General features: G+C 35.8%; 1 protein-coding gene, 1 long non-coding RNA gene and 1 pseudogene across 8 annotated transcripts in view; 2 read left to right on the forward strand and 1 right to left on the reverse strand.

Moving 5' to 3' along the window:
• Positions 1-322: 322 nt before the first annotated feature.
• Positions 323-1,713, forward strand: LOC121761765 (annotated as a pseudogene).
• A 2,838-nt stretch (positions 1,714-4,551) lies between these two features.
• The window catches only part of LOC121761750 (receptor-like protein 52), a 111,331-nt gene continuing 99,894 nt past the window's right edge, over positions 4,552-15,988 (reverse strand). For 4 of the 7 annotated variants that reach the window (XM_042157389.1, XM_042157391.1, XM_042157384.1 and 1 more), the window contains 5 exons: positions 7,705-7,776; positions 7,263-7,334; positions 6,513-6,584; positions 5,008-6,293; positions 4,552-4,838 (listed from right to left, as the gene is read on the reverse strand). In XM_042157389.1, coding sequence (XP_042013323.1) covers positions 5,014-6,293; positions 6,513-6,584; positions 7,263-7,334; positions 7,705-7,776 — 1,496 coding nt within the window. In that variant the 3' untranslated portion in view covers positions 4,552-4,838; positions 5,008-5,013. The remainder of the gene's footprint in view (positions 4,839-5,007; positions 6,294-6,512; positions 6,585-7,262; positions 7,335-7,704; positions 7,777-15,988) is intronic. The other 3 variants (XM_042157387.1, XM_042157386.1, XM_042157388.1) reach the window with 3 other exon arrangements.
• On the forward strand, positions 14,141-15,343 carry LOC121761769. Its single transcript, XR_006042092.1, has 2 exons — positions 14,141-14,390; positions 14,951-15,343. It is a non-coding gene; the product is annotated as an uncharacterized LOC121761769 (long non-coding RNA).

Raw genomic sequence — 15,988 nt, forward strand, 5'->3', positions numbered from 1 at the left:
TCACTACTAGAAAAATGAGCTGTTCTTACACTTACAATATGGCACTTCATAAAAAATGTCAACATATATATCCAATAATCACATCAATGTTTTATGGCATTTATAATATCTATTATTGCTGCATTTTAAATAAATGTCAAAACAGGATTCACTTAATGACATTTCCTTTACGTGAAAGTGTCAAAGCAGAAGCAACAACGAATTAACAAGAGAAAATTGCAAATACAAAATCAATCGTTTTATTCAAAATAATAGATAGTATACAATAAATACTCGACATTACATTGGTGGTTTCTGATCTCTCTCTGCCCCCCTAAAATTCCATCAATTTCTGCTTTCATTCCTGCAAAAAACCAACCGCAGGAAAATTCGCGTGAAGAAGAAGAATGGGCGATCATCTAGCGAGGGCGGAGGACTTCGAGAGCAAAGCCGTGAAGAAGCTCAGCGGCTGGGGCTTTTAGGCTCCAAATTCGAAGACGCAGCCGACTTATTCGACAAAGCCGCCAACTCTTTCAAGCTCTCCAAATCATGGAAACCGCCGATTCCTCTTCTTCATCTTCGTTTGGTGTGATCGTCCTTCTCGCATTTTCCTTCCGTGAATTCAACCGTAAACAATGGGGGATTAAGTCGAAATTGAAAATTATGAATCGAAATTTAATTTTTTTATAGCTAGGGATTCAATTTGGGCGATGACACGAGTCTAATCGATTATTTTGATTCATTGTCAGGGGATCGAGCGGGAACAGTTTATGTAAAGTTGGCTAACTGTCATTTGAAGTAATTTGATTGCGATTTGTGCTAGAAATTGAAATGATTATTTCTTAGCACATTATCGTATTAGTTTCCAATTCCATCACATTTTTTCATATTGTTATAAACAGTAATATGAATTTGATTTAAGTATATCTTTCGTTTCCCCTTTTGCAGTTAGATAGCAAGCATGAAGCTGCTAATGCGTATGCTGATGCAGCTCATTGCTACAAAAAGTGCAATACACAAGGTGTGGTTATCTTTCATCTGCTGAATTTGTCAGCCTTCGTAGCAAAAGTAGTTCGACATTGTTATGTTATAGCTCATAGTTTAGGTCAAAACTTGATTCTTGTAGAATTTTATTGCATTGAAATAGCTGAGTTGTATGAGCATGACCAGAACTTAATTGAAAGATGGCAATTTGACTATTTGAGAAATCTTAATTTTGCAGGAAATAGCTGAGTTGTATGAGCATGAACAGAACTTGGAACTAGCTATCGTGTATTTTGAGAAAGCTGTTGATCTCTTCCAATGTGAAGAAGTATCAACATCAGCAAATCAGTGCAAGCAGAAGGTAGCTCAATATGCTGCTCAGTTAGAACAGTAAGTCTGTGTTCTCTCTTGTTATTACAAAACGGGCTGTTGGATGATTTTATTCCATTATCATTAGTTAAACCATTTCATTATGCTGCAGAGTGTGATATATATGAGTATCTCCAACCTTTGTTATTTTCTCAAAGTACATGTATATTATTGTTATTTATTGTGTTAACTTGGAATTTTGTACTTAATTATTTTAGGTCGCATGGCGTTGGAGTGGTACTTTGCTCTTTTGACAGGCATAAGAGGCTCACATTTTAAAGAAACAAGCAATGTCCCTACAAGCACTTTTGGAATAGATTAAGACTTTATAATTTTTACTTTTTTAGTACTAATTTTGTTTGTAGTTTAAGTAAAGATAACCAACGCTTATGTTTAATCCTTGTGTTTAAACACATTAGATAACATCATTTGATACTTTGGGTATTATTGAAAATTGCCATTTTATTTGAATTAATTATTTATTAAATTTTGTTGAATGATTAATAATAATATAATGAATTTTGTACATTGAAACCAAAATGTAATTGAAGGATTAAAACATAATTTATGAATATTTGAAGGACAATAATATAAATTCTACAAATATGTAGGTGAAAAAATAAATAAAATAAAATGTAGGGTAAATTGTAATAATAAAAATTTATGGGGGTATTTTGTAAATTTTCGTCCAAAAGTTAGTGTAGGTTAAGAAATTATATTGTGGCATTTTCTAGTGACATTACACATTATGTTTCATGGCACCTTTGGAGTGTAATAAAGAAGGATTTATCTTCACACTTTGCTTGTTATCACACTTTTTTTCCTCACACATGCAATAAGTGCCATTACACCTAAAATGTCAAGATAATAGTTTTCTAATTGCATTTATACATGTCATAATATGTGAATTTTCTAGTAGTGGATGGGAGCTCACCATTTAATTTGTTGGAAGAGAGATATAAGGTATACAGATATGAAAGATTTCGAAGGAACTACACATATTTCACACACTACACATAGTTCAAATGTGTGAAATGTATGAAATATATGAAATGCGTGTAGTGTAGTGTGTGTAGCGTGTCAAATATGTGAAATTGCAGGATTTGGAATTGGAATTCAATTCCAAATCCAATAATTTTTATAATACCAAACACTGAATTTGGAATTCAAGGCTTCAATTCCAACTCCACACCCCAATTCCATGTACCAAATAGAGCCTAAAGCATTGTTTTCCAACTCATTTGGGTCCTATCGTGAGTATATACTGGGAGATTTTTAAAAACTCACTAGTATGACCAGTGGCGAATCCAGAATTTTCGATTTGGGGGTATGAGAAAGAATTATCGGGATTTGATGTTTTTCAAAATCTGACATGTCCTTTCTTTAACTTGTTCGAATTTTTATCCTTATTTTTTAAAGATTATTCTTTGGATTATTTTTATTTTACAGCTACTATTTAGTAACTCCCATTATATAAAATAAAGGTTTTTAGATTTATACATTATAGCTGAATTAATTTTGGATTTATAAATTATAGTTGAATCATTTATTAGTTTATTTGAGAAAATTTTAATTTTTAAAAATAGAAAAGATAAAAAAATTGCATTAGAAAAGAATTAAATTGTACATTAAAATGCATAAAACCTACAAGAAGAATTTAAAATAGAAGCACACAGTAAACTCATTGCAAGAGAAGAAAATAAAAATACATTAAAAAAGAATTAAAATAATACTTATCGATTTAACATGATGTACAAAATGTATAATGTTTTGAGATAAATAAAGTGTACATAAAAAGAGTTACTCACAAACGGGAAGACTCTAGAACTCTATAAACTAAAACATGTCTACAGAAATAGGGATGAATATGGGTTTAACAAGAATCGAACCCGGATTCCTAGCTTGGTGAGGGAACAACTTACCACTAGGCTAGGGTAAGAGTTATGTTTTTCTGGTGAATACATAGTACTAATAATTTACTTTGGGTGTACAGTTGTACCCCCTTGTTCCTTAGTGGATACGCCACTGAGTATGACATCTAGCACGTGAGAAGCTATCAATATGTGCTATTTGGCCAACAAGTGCAAATAGAGGATGAGAGCTCATCATTTAATTTGTTGGAATAGAGAAATAAGTTCCCCAAATTTGTAAGACTCCCAATGGTAGATGGTATTGGACCTTCAAACAATTTATTTAAAAAATAAATAAACACATTAATCATAATTCTTAACTTTTAAGTTAATATCCCGAATTCCCGAGTAACGGAATTCATGCCCAATATGTCTAGCTCAAACATGTAGAAAATCACTATAAAATGCCGCTAAGGATATGCCCTTTAAAACAAGGCATGCCAATTGCATAATAAAGCTAAATCAAATAAAACCATTCATTTTCTTTTCCCATTAATGGAAAATACATAATGAAGCTAAATCAAATAAAGCCACATATTTTCTTGTCCCATCAATGGAAATGCATAAAGAAGCTAAATCAAATAAAGCCACATAATTATATCAAGACCGCATGTATATGTTATGTATGAAATGTCATGTGCACTCGTTTTACTTGTAGTTAGTGGCTAGAGAATTTTGATTCTGGGTCCCGTTTATATACGAATTACTATATTTTTATTTTATTTGAAAGACCAATATCTTTGGGAGTAGTACATGAAGAATAATATATTTCCAACGATAGACCTAAATGGAGTAGTAATATAAAACATATAGCTAAGGTCATAAGGATGATAAAAAGAATACATGTAAATGGGCTGTGAATACATTGGTGAAGCCCATCTTGGGGCTTCAATCTTGGGCTTTTATTTTTGGGCCTGTATAAAATGGAAGTGCAATGAAAATTACGTTGGTGAAAGTCCTTTGAAGGTACTTAGACAAATATGGTTTTCAATTGCCATGCAGCTGTTTTTGCCAAACAAGTTCATCAATTTTATAAGAATATTTCATCTCAAATTTAGATCGACGGAGAGTAAAGTTTATTTTTGGTCCTAAACTTATGACTATTTTACGATTGTGGTCTAAAACATTGACTTTTTTATCTTTGAATCCCGAACCAATGAAAATAGTATGCAAATAGTCCTTTTTTAAGGCTTCTTCAAAACTTGATGGTCAATGCTATTTAAGGTTCATTTCATGTCTGTTTTCGTTTGTTTGGGATTCAAAGATAAAAAAGTTAATATTTAAGACCAAAACGCGAAATGGCCATATATGAGGACCAAAAATGGACTTTTAGTCTATTCTAAATTGAAAAACATTGAAATCCATTATTTACAAGTGGTTTGAAACCCTACCGTTTCAGAGAAAGTAACAAAATTACCAAAAAAAAGCCTGAAAAACAAATAAAAGGACAATTTCGTAACTTAAAGGATGTCCGATGGTCCATCGAACATCATAGCACAACGATGACTTTGATTCCTCAACTTTTTCCAAAAGCATCACGTGAATTTGACGCCATAATTCAAGTCATTCCAACGCAATCAACGTCATTTGCTGGAACTGCATCAACCATGTTTGCACAATTGATATAAAAGGGACCAAAATGGTTCAATTTTTTCTTTTTAGTTAAAAAAATATTGGTTAAAAGTCATGCTATTTCCAGATAATTTACTGCTAATAACATTCAATGAAAACATCAAAGAAGTTGAAGGGATGAAGTGATTAGTACCTTATTTTAGGTCCGTCTCCATTTGGATACAAGCACAAGACTCCTAACGTAGAGCCAATCTCCAACAGCATCAAAGAAGTTGAAGAATGCAAATCTCCATGATTTCTTTAGTATGAAAGAACCAATAACTCCCCAGAATCCGAAAATAAAACCAAAGGCCATTGATATGCCAACTTCTTGCATAAAAGATAGGTTGTTGCCTTTCTCATTTGCGTGGTTTATCGTTGGCCCATTCTCATCATTGCATTTTCTCGTCAACGGAAATCCACACAACCCCCAGTTTCCAATATATGAGTTATTGTCAAATGTGGAGAACTGGTTGGATTGCGGTATATGCCCAACAAGATTGTTCATTGAAAGGTTTAATTTAGCAAGAAATGTCAACCTTGTCAATTCACTTGGAATTCCTCCTTCCAGTTTGTTTGTTGACAAATCCAACGATTCGAGTTGGCTCATGTTTCCAAGAGATGAAGGTATATGTCCTGTGAGGCTATTGTGGGATAGGTTCAAGTATTTGAGAATATTAAGATTTCCTATGGAAGGTGGAATAGTCCCGGAGAAACTATTAGAGGATAAGTCAATTGTTGTGAAGGTTTCAAGTAGTCTATTCAACAACTGATCCTGACCTTTCAAGGTGATCATCATATCCACATAAATTAGATAATAGACGTCGTTGTCTTTTTCTTTGTCATGGAAACTCTTTGTGTCATCTCTTTGCTTTTCCTCTATCATTGCTCTGAAATTCTTGAAATATCTTTCAGGGAGAGAGCCTACAAATGCATTATGAGATATATCTAGAACTTGTAACATAGGAAATGGAAGTTTGGTAGGCGAAGGAAGTGATAAGTTGCCATCAAACTTGTTAGACTTCAATACTAGCACTTTAAGCTTGGGAAGGCGTTCCATCCAAAAGGGAAATTCATCTTGTATTCTATTGTTTCCAATGTCGAGACCCCTTAGACTTTGGCAATTGACTAAGGATTTAGGTAATCGTCCGTGGAATTTGTTATTACCCAAATTGATGGAAACGAGACTACAATTCATAGAAAAGGTGGATGGAATGAGGCCACCAAATTGATTTTGGTTTAGATGAAAGATGGTCAAAATTCTGCTGAAGTTCCCAAGGCACTGTGGCAGTCTTCCTTCCAAAGTATTATTTGAGAGAAGAAGATAATAAAGCCGTGACAACTTGCAAATGGAGGATGGGAGCTCGCCATTTAATTTGTTGGAAGAGAGATATAAGGAACCCAGATTTGAAAGATTTCCAATAGTGGATGGAATTGTACCTTCAAACCATTTATTTGAAAGATAAAAGAAGGATATAAATCAAATTTATTTATACTGAAAAATACACATACATAACATGGCAGTTATCTGCATTAGATGTTAATATTTTACAGTAGAGGGACAACATAAAATCAAAGTGTTTGTCAAGATGACGTTTAAATAAAATTAGCATAATTTTCAGATATAAAAGTGTTATTTAATGAATGTCAAGAGCTCACCAATTAATTTGTTGGAAGAGAGAGATAAAAACATCAGATTTGTAAGATTCCCAATGGTGGATGGTATTGGACCTTCAAACAATTTATTCGTAAGATAAATAAGGATAAAAATCAAATCAGCACATTTATGAGTAATGCATTGGCATTCTTTTTAATAAGTATTTAATTCAAACTCGTTGCAAACAGTCATGAAAAAGAATAAGAAATTCACCAAGGGAGGAATATAGAGCATTGTTTTCCAACTCAAACTCAATCGGTATTTCGCCTGAAAAGTTATTGGTTGAAAGGTCCAGCGCAACCAAATTTGGCCTATGAAGTTGTTTTGAGACAAATCAAGAAAATTTAGGTTGAGACAGGTGGTTATGAAGTGTGAGAATTCTGAGTTGAGTTCATTCCAACCAAGATTAAGGTGAGTCAGGAGTTTCAAAGTAATTGGAGCCCAAGAAGCGCACTTTCCTCAGATTGCCAATCTAATATGAGATTTCTCCAACCATATAGTTGTACGAAAATATAACTATTCACCCTAATGTATGAACTTTTCAATGTCCGCATTCTAACATATCTAGATTATTCATGTTAACATCCAGAGTAATGAAATTCACTATTCATACCTAGCTCGCATATAGGAAATCATTATAACAAAAACTATTATAAAAATGCCATATTATGCTAGGTATTCTAAAAGTTATAAAAATGCCCAACAAGATTATTTAACGAATGTCAAGTTGCAGAGGGAGGATGGGAGCTCACCATTTAATTTATTGGAAGAGAGATCTAAGGTATTCAGATTTGTAAGACTCCCAATGGTGGATGGTAATGGACCTTCAAACAATTTATTTGAAATATAAGGATATAAATCAAATTTCTTTACACTCCACATGCATATCATGTTGTGAACTAAACTAATACTCCATATTGTAGATAAAAGTACCATAATTTGTTGAGACATATATATCCATAACTCATTAGTATAGATTCTCAATTGTGGATGGTACAAGTTTGAGACATAGCCATTACTCATATGGTAATATCCCGAGGAACAAAATTCATGTTCTAGCAGGCATGTAGGGAATCACTATAACAAAAACTATTATAAAAATGCCATATTATGCTAGGCATTCTGAAAGTTATAAAAATGCCCAACAAGATTATTTAACGAATGTCAAGTTGCAGAGGGAGGATGGGAGCTCACCATTTAATTTGTTGGAAGAGAGATCTAAGGTATTCAGATTTGAAAGATTTCCGATAGTGGATGGAATTGTACCTTCAGACCATTTATTTGAAATATAAGAAGGATATAAATCAAATTTCTTTACATCTAAAATTGTACTATATGCATATCATGTTGTGAACTAAACTAATACTCCATATTGTAGATAAAAGCACCATAATTTGTTGAGACATATATATCCATAACTCATAAGTATAGATTCTCAATTGTGGATGGTACAAGTTTGAGACATAGCCATTACTCATATGGTAATATCCCGAGGAACAAAATTCATGTTCTAGCAGGCATGTAGGGAATCACTATAATAAAATATTCTAGAAATGACATAATATTTTAGGTTTATATTGAGATATTTATATAATGTCACTTCATACTAGCATGACATCTTGCACTCGAGTAGTTATTAAATTTGGTATTTGGCCAACACGATTACTCAAGAGATGTCAAGTTGCAAACGGAGGTTGGGAACTCACCATTTAATTTGGTAAAAGACAGAGCTAAGTCCTCCAGATTTGTAAGACTCCCAATGGCGGATGGTAATGGACCTTCAAACAATATATTTTAAAGTTAAATAAGGATATAAATCAAAATTATTTACTTTTAAAAATGCATATGGATAGTATTTTATCAGCACATTTATGAGTAATGCATTGCATTCTTTTTAAAAAGGATTTAATTCAAACTCGTTGCAAAAAGTCATGAAAAATAATAAGAAATTCACCAAGGGAAGAATATAAAGCATTGTTTTCCAACTCAAACTCAATCGGTATTTCACCTGAAAAGTTATTGGTTGAAAGGTCCAGCCTCCATAAATTTTGTAGGCTTCCTATCTCTGGTGGGATGCTGCCTGAAAACGAGTTATTATAAAGCATCATTTAATTTGTTGAGACTTATATCCATAACGTATAGATTCTCAATTGTGGATGGTACAAGTTTGAGACAACCATTACTCATATGGTAATATCCCTAGGAACAAAATTCATGTTCTAGCAGGCATGTAGGGAATCACTATAACAAAATATTCTAGAAATGATATAGTATTTTAGGTTTATATTGAGATATTTATATAATGTCACTTCATACTAGCATGACATCTAGTTATTAAATTTGGTATTTGGCCAACAAGATTACTCAAGAGATGTCAAGTTGCAAACGGAGGTTGGGAACTCACCATTTAATTTGTTGAAAGAGAGAACTAAGCCCTCCAGATTTGTAAGACTCCCAATGGTGGATGGTAATAGACCTTCAAACAATATATTTTAAAGTTAAATAAGGATATAAATCAAAATTCTTTACTTTTAAAATGTAAATGTATGAATAGCATTTTAATAGCACATTTATGAGTAATGCATTGCATTCTTTATAAAAAGTATTTAATTCAAAACGATGATCGTTTCAAACCGTCATTAAAAAGAAAAAGAAATTCAGTATGGAATATAATGCATTGTTTTCCAACTCCCATTCAATCGGTTTATGACTCGAGCTATTTCACCTGAAAAGTTATTGGTTGAAAGGTCCAGCCAACTCATTTTTTGTAGGTTTCCTATCTCTGGTGGGATGGTGCCTGAAAACGAATTATTATAGAGAAACAGATACTCGAGGTTTGTGAGCAAGCCTATTTCTGATGGAAGTTCCCCACTGAATTCATTGTCTTGAATTACTAGCCAGATTAGTTTTCTCCAACTCGTGATGAAAGAGGTCAATATTTCACCAGTCAGGCTATTCTTAAATAGTCGCAAATAAGATAAATTACCCAGATTTGATAAGGATGGCGGCAATGGCCCCAAGAGTGAATTCTGGGATAAATCTAAGTAGGTCAGCTTGTTGCACAGGCCGAGCTCTCGAGGAATGGAGGAATTGAATCTGTTCATTCCAAGGCCTATACTTCGAAGATTCGTGAGTAGGCCTATAGAAGAAGGGATTTCTCCTACAAACGAATTATTGTACAGCTCTAGATTTTGCAGGCTTGGAATAAGGCTTACTGAATCAAGAATCTTGCCAGAGAAAAGGTTTTCGGTGAGGCGAAGATCCTTCAACTTGGAGAGGTTAGTGATATTTGGTGACAGGGGGCCTTGAAAACCATTTCTGGTGAGGTTAAGATATTCAAGTTTGACCAAATTAGTGAACAATGATTCAGGAATTTGGCCTGTGAATTTGTTTTGAGACAAATCAAGAAAAGTAAGGTTGAGACATGTGGTTATGAAGTGTGGAAATTCCAAGTTGAGTTCATTGATACCAAGATTCAGGTGAGTTAGGAAAGGGAAAGTTGGAAATCGAGACCATTTTGGAGTTTCAAAGTAATTGGATCCCAAATCCAAGAAGCGCACCTTCCTCAGATTGCCAATCTGATATGGGATTTCTCCAAACATAGAGTTTTCGGAGAAGCTCAGGTATCGAAGCTCTGTCAAGCGGCCGACCTCTGGAGGATGGCGCCGGCAAACGAATTGTTGGAGAGGTCCAAGAGAGTGAGGCTTGTGAGGTTGCCAAGAGCAGCTGGTACGGAGCCGTTGAGATAATTCCCACTGAGGTTGAAAGTGGTGAGATTCAGCAATGCAGTGAAATGGAACAGGTCCAATGTCCCTGCAAGGTCTGCACCGGAGAGATCAATCCCAGAGACAGATCCCTCATCGTTGCAAGCGAATGCCAATCCATATGCAGTGGTTGCTGATGTTGTTGACGGACCAAGACTCGAGAGAAGCAGAAGATGATAGGCTGTATTTCCATCTCATCAAACTCTCTGCTTCATCTGTGGCTGCTCTTGAAGGACACAAACATAGACAAAGTGTTAGGAGAGAAAGATATGTAAGGAAAAGGTATGCTGTTTTCATGGCTGTGTTTTTGTCTATCTACTCTGCTTCATTTGCCTATTTATATACAAACTAGGAGATGCCCTTTTTACTCAAAATTAAAATACTATATTCCAACAAATATGTCTGAAACCTTCTCTAATAACATATTTTCAAAGTCAAGTCAACTGCAAAGTGTAAAATTTCCAAACTTGTGTTGCCCCACTGGAAATTGAGGGAAGCTTGGTGTTTGATATTATACAAACAATAAAGTAAAAACGGAAACAAAAAGTTAAGAGTAAAAATAGAAACGAAAAAAAAATCTGATGAAGCATAGGTGTTATGTAAAAGTAGTTAGAAAATTGGTCACGATAACAATAAATTCGTGTTTATAATATTTCTTTTTCGTAGAGGAGGGAAGTCTTGAATAGAAGCAATATAGTACTCCCTCTTTTCATATGAGTCATTTTCCATTTCAGATCCTTTAGTTGAGTCAATTTCCATATATGGAACTTTTTCTCTTTCTTATTTTATCTCTCTTACCATAACTCTCTCACTTTTTCACTTAATACTTTTATTCTCTCTAACCTTTTCCTCCCTCTTACTTTTTATCTATTATTAAACACCCAACATTTTTTCCTAAAACCTCCATGCGGGAAAAATTTTGCCTTCAACTATGAAAAAAACACGGAAGGCATACAGAAATAGTTTCTTTGAGTAAAAACCTTTCTTGGAAAAAAATGAAGTGATTGAAAAAAAAAAAAAAAAAAAAAAAAAAAAAATGGCGAAAACAAAATGATGGTTCACTGTTCTACTCTTGAATAAAAATTGGAATCAAGGCTGATTCCGAAATCAGTAACCCGATTAAGATACGTTCGAACGTCGCGTGATAGTCAGCAACGGTAGACGTCTGAACTAGCTTCGCGATCAACCCCGTGTAGTTCTGAAGCTTTGGGGGTCAAATCGATGCCTGACGTCGGCCAAAAATTCTGGCCAAGTAACAACGCCATTCGTCTCCCGGTAATAAAATCCACTCTTGAAGCGGGCGTGGTCGAAAAAGCATTACTACATAATGCAAGCGCTCGCCCTCCGGAACTCGCTTGTGATCAAAATAGTACTGCACGCGAGCGATCCAATTGGCGCGTCTGCCCCATTAAAGTGGGGCGCATCCATCTTTATGCCGGAAGAATTAATCCGACCCCTGTCGGTTAAACGTTCTCGACTTGGGGCGGATCCAGCAGGTTACCCCGCGCTCCTCGAACGTCTCATCATCCCAATCCTCGTGGCGTTGCGGTAGGTCCCAATTATCCCGACGGCGACCCGTTCTATTCCCCGCGTCGCCACGGTGCTGACCAGGGCGGCTTCCCCGGCCCGGGAGTAAGCCCTCCCCAAATGATCCCCACGGCCACCCCGATAAGGGCGACCACGGCCCCGACCCAGATGACCGCTCCGACCATTCCCCGCGGTACTCCTCCCACGCGTGGTCGGCGTCGTCCCAATCGGCCTCATGGCCCTCTGCCGCGGCGGCGGTCGTCGCTCCACGCTATCGATCCGGCGATCCATCTTATCAAATCGTGCGTTCAACTGTGCAAACCCTAACGTGACCGGGTCGACGTGCGGTTGTCTCCCGTCGACGTCGCCAGGAATCCTCTGCCGCGCCGGGCCCAATTGCAGCCCCGACGAGGACTCTGCATGCGGAAATTCCGCCGTCATTGATTGCGTAACCAAGTAGATTTTGAGTTTTCGGGATGAAAGCACCAGATGTTACGGACGTTCTCCGTAACGGCTCCGAGATCTTCCTTCTCGATGGGTGGCGAGCAATTCCCACGACAACCTCGCGGAATTGCTCGAGAATTTGGCTGGATTTGTGGACGTCTTCCACGCAGCAGCAAAGAGAACGAAATAAATTACTTGCGGCACAAGATTTGTGTAGGGAAAATATTTCATTCATAAATTAATGTGTTGATGAAATACCCTATTTTATACTAGAAACCCTAGGGCGGTTCGACGTAACCTAATTCATCCGGGAAAGAACCGCAAAGAAAACACGAACTGGGCTTATAAATCAGGCCCGACTCAACAGTAAGTAAATTAAAGTTTCAAAAATATTAAAACATAAAAGGAAGGAAATAATAAAAAAAAAAAGAACAAAGTGAATCGGCTAGTTCGTGAACTTGTTCGGCGCCTTGAGCTTGTCTCTCGGCCTCAAGGATCTTTTCGACACAATTAGTTCTTCACTTCGGTTACTCCCGCACTGCGGCGGGCTGCTCGGCTGCGTCGTGCTGCTCGGCTTCGGGAGCGCTGCGTCGTGCTGCTCGGCTGTCGTTGCCTCCAGCTCTGCATGCTCCAGCTCGGCATGCTCCAGCTCGGCATGCTCCAGCTCGGCCTGCCGCTCTGCCGTTGGTGGGGGTCCCGTATCAATTTGTCATGGAACATATAAACAGGTTGACGTTTCTTTCGAAATTAAACCTATCAATGAATAATCTTGTGGGGCAGATACCACAATCTAAGTAGTTTTCTACGTTTCAGAATGATTCCTACATAGGAAACTCGGGATTGTGTGGAGTTCCGTTGGCAAAGCAGTGTGAAACAACTGATGGAAAACCAGTGTTTCCTCCAGAAGATGATGATGATGAGGAGTCAGGATTTATAGATGGATTTGGTTGGCGAAGTGTGGTTATGGGATATGCATAAGCCACAAAACTACATATCAGCTGCCATTTTCTCAATCCACTAAACACGATCTGCATAAGCCACAAAACTACAAACCCACTAACTATTCCACTAATAAACATTCCTTAAAAATAGCAACTAACTTGACTGTAGAAAGATACCGGAGAATCTATTTTTTTTTGCCAAGATTCGCTTCGATGATTTGAATCTGGCTTCAAGAAAATGGTGTTTCTCGGATAATTCTTATTCTTGACATACAACTTTCCGGTCGTGACATCATGTGGCATTTCATCAAACACTAAGAGCTCTTCTCACCACACCAGATTCTCTTGGGCAATTCAGCAAACAGTTGGAGCGCAATAGTCAAGACATATGGATATTGTCATGATACAAACTGTTATTCAAGTAATGGAAATTAACAAAAATGTAAATAAAATATAAAGACTTGAAAGCACAAATGCAACTAATAAAATGGAAAAAAAAAGATTACATCGCTTTTGCGTTTTTAAATGTTTTGTCAAATTGTGAAATGTCACTTCAGTTATCATAAAAATATTAAAGATGTCAACATTCATATTTTAGAGAAGATGATAACCAAGACTAGTGGTATCTATTTAATTCAATCTCTTACAATTCAATCTTTGACAAAATCTGATAAGATCGTTCATGAAAAAGTCAAAAACATAATAATTGGTGGATAAATACTTTAAAATTTGAGATCACTTTCACTGACTTAATAAATAATTCTGTAAGTGTAATCAATTATGAAGCCGCCGCGGCATCATCAATAATAAGAAATACACAACGTTAATTCATGCCATTGACTTCACCTAATGCTTTCATATTTGTTACAATCTCCTTATAATAAATATCCTACACAAATACATGAATATGCATCGTAGCTCAATCACAAGAAATCAAGTCCAAAATGGAAAACCTTCTCATTTTCTGAATTATTGCTCATCCTCCGATATCAACACCGATCGTTCTTCACTTCTTGCCTTCAAATCTCAAATCACTTCCTATTTTACTCTATTTCATCATCTACTTTACTCTCTCTCTTTATTCTCCTACTTTTTTCTCTTTCCTATTTTATTATACTTTAATCTAATCTATTCAAGAAAATTTCTTAATCTCCATGCCAAAAGTTTTGTACCAACTTAGTTGGGACAGAGGGAGTATATAAAAGTAAGATCCAAATTCAACTAACTTGATTCCTTTCAGTTTTATTAATACTCCCCTCCGTTCTAGAAAGTTTGTCACATTTTTCCATTTCCGTTTGTCCAACAAAATTTGTCACATTTCATTTTTTTACCATTTTTTGTAGTGGGCCCTAAACCCTAATATTTCATTAACTCAGTCTCATTCACATATTATTATAAAGCTAATATATAAAAGTAGGACTCAAATTCCATTAACCTTTTTAACTCACTTTCCATTACATTTCTTAAAACGTGCCGGGCAATGACACGAAATGCACGCCATGGTAGAAAAATAGTCCAAAACTCTATTGAAAACATAAGCGCTGCCCGCCAAGATTTCTTTCCATGTCTTAGTAATCTTTACCGGGAAGGTCATTAGTGGATCGTCCGAAGTCATTCTGAATTCTTATTGTATTGGAAAGAGTCTTGAAAGAGTTTCGGCTCTTCTGCCTTCTCACCGACTTACTCTTATTTAATCTAATCAGTTACTTTCCGAACTCGGCAAATCTGAACTGAACCTTGTCGCTCTTCTTTCCTTGCGAGCAGGAAGCACAGTGCCCGGTAAAATTGTGACAAAATTTATAGGAAGGAGGAGAATTTCTTAAAATCCATGCGGGAAAGAAATGGTACTCCTTATGGTGGATGGAGGGAGTAGCATTTTGAGGCAGAGGGAGCGCACAAAATCAATATGTTTGTTGTCAAGATTATTCAAGATATGTCAAGTAGCAGATAGGGAATGAGAGCTCACCATTTAATTTGTTGGAAGAGAGATATAAGTACTCCAGATCTAAAAGATTTCCAATGGTGGATGGTATTGGACCTTCAAACAATTTATTTGAAAAAGAAAATAAGGCCTATTTCTATTGCAGTGAGCGAGGATAGTGAGTTATCACATCAGGTGTTCAACGGTTTGTTGAATTGAATCCTTTTGAAGCTAAATTCTATCTCTCTTCGTTTGTGTGTATTGTGATATTCTAATGATCGATACGACAAACTTCTCTTCAAAACGCACAAATCATATCAGCTGCCATTCCTTAATCCACTACACAAGATCTACATAAGCCACTAAACTACAAACCCACTAACTATGCCACTAATAAACATTCCTAAAAAATAGCAACTAACTTGACTGTAGAAAGATACCGGAGAATCTATTTTTTTTGCCAAGATTCGCTTCGATGATTTGAATCTGGCTTCAAGAAAATGGTGTTTCTCGGATAATTCTTATTCTTGAAATACAACTTTACGGTCATGACATCATGTGGCATTTCATCAAACAATAAGAGCTCTTCTCACCACGCCAGATTCTCTTCGGCAATTCAGCAAACAGTTAGAACGCAATAGTCACGACATATGGATATTGTCATGATACAAACTGTTATTCAAATAATGGAAATTAACAAAAATGTAAATAAAATATAAAGATCTGAAAGCACAAATGCAACTAATAAAATGGAAAAAAAATATATTACATCGCTTTTGCGTGTTTAAATGTTTTGTCAAATTGTGAAATGCCACTTCAGTTATCATAAAAATATTAAAGATGTCGACATTCATATTTGTTATGAAAGTATGCAAAAGATC

The sequence above is a fragment of the Salvia splendens genome, chromosome 13, assembly GCF_004379255.2.
Source record: "Salvia splendens isolate huo1 chromosome 13, SspV2, whole genome shotgun sequence".
NCBI lineage: Eukaryota > Viridiplantae > Streptophyta > Magnoliopsida > Lamiales > Lamiaceae > Salvia > Salvia splendens.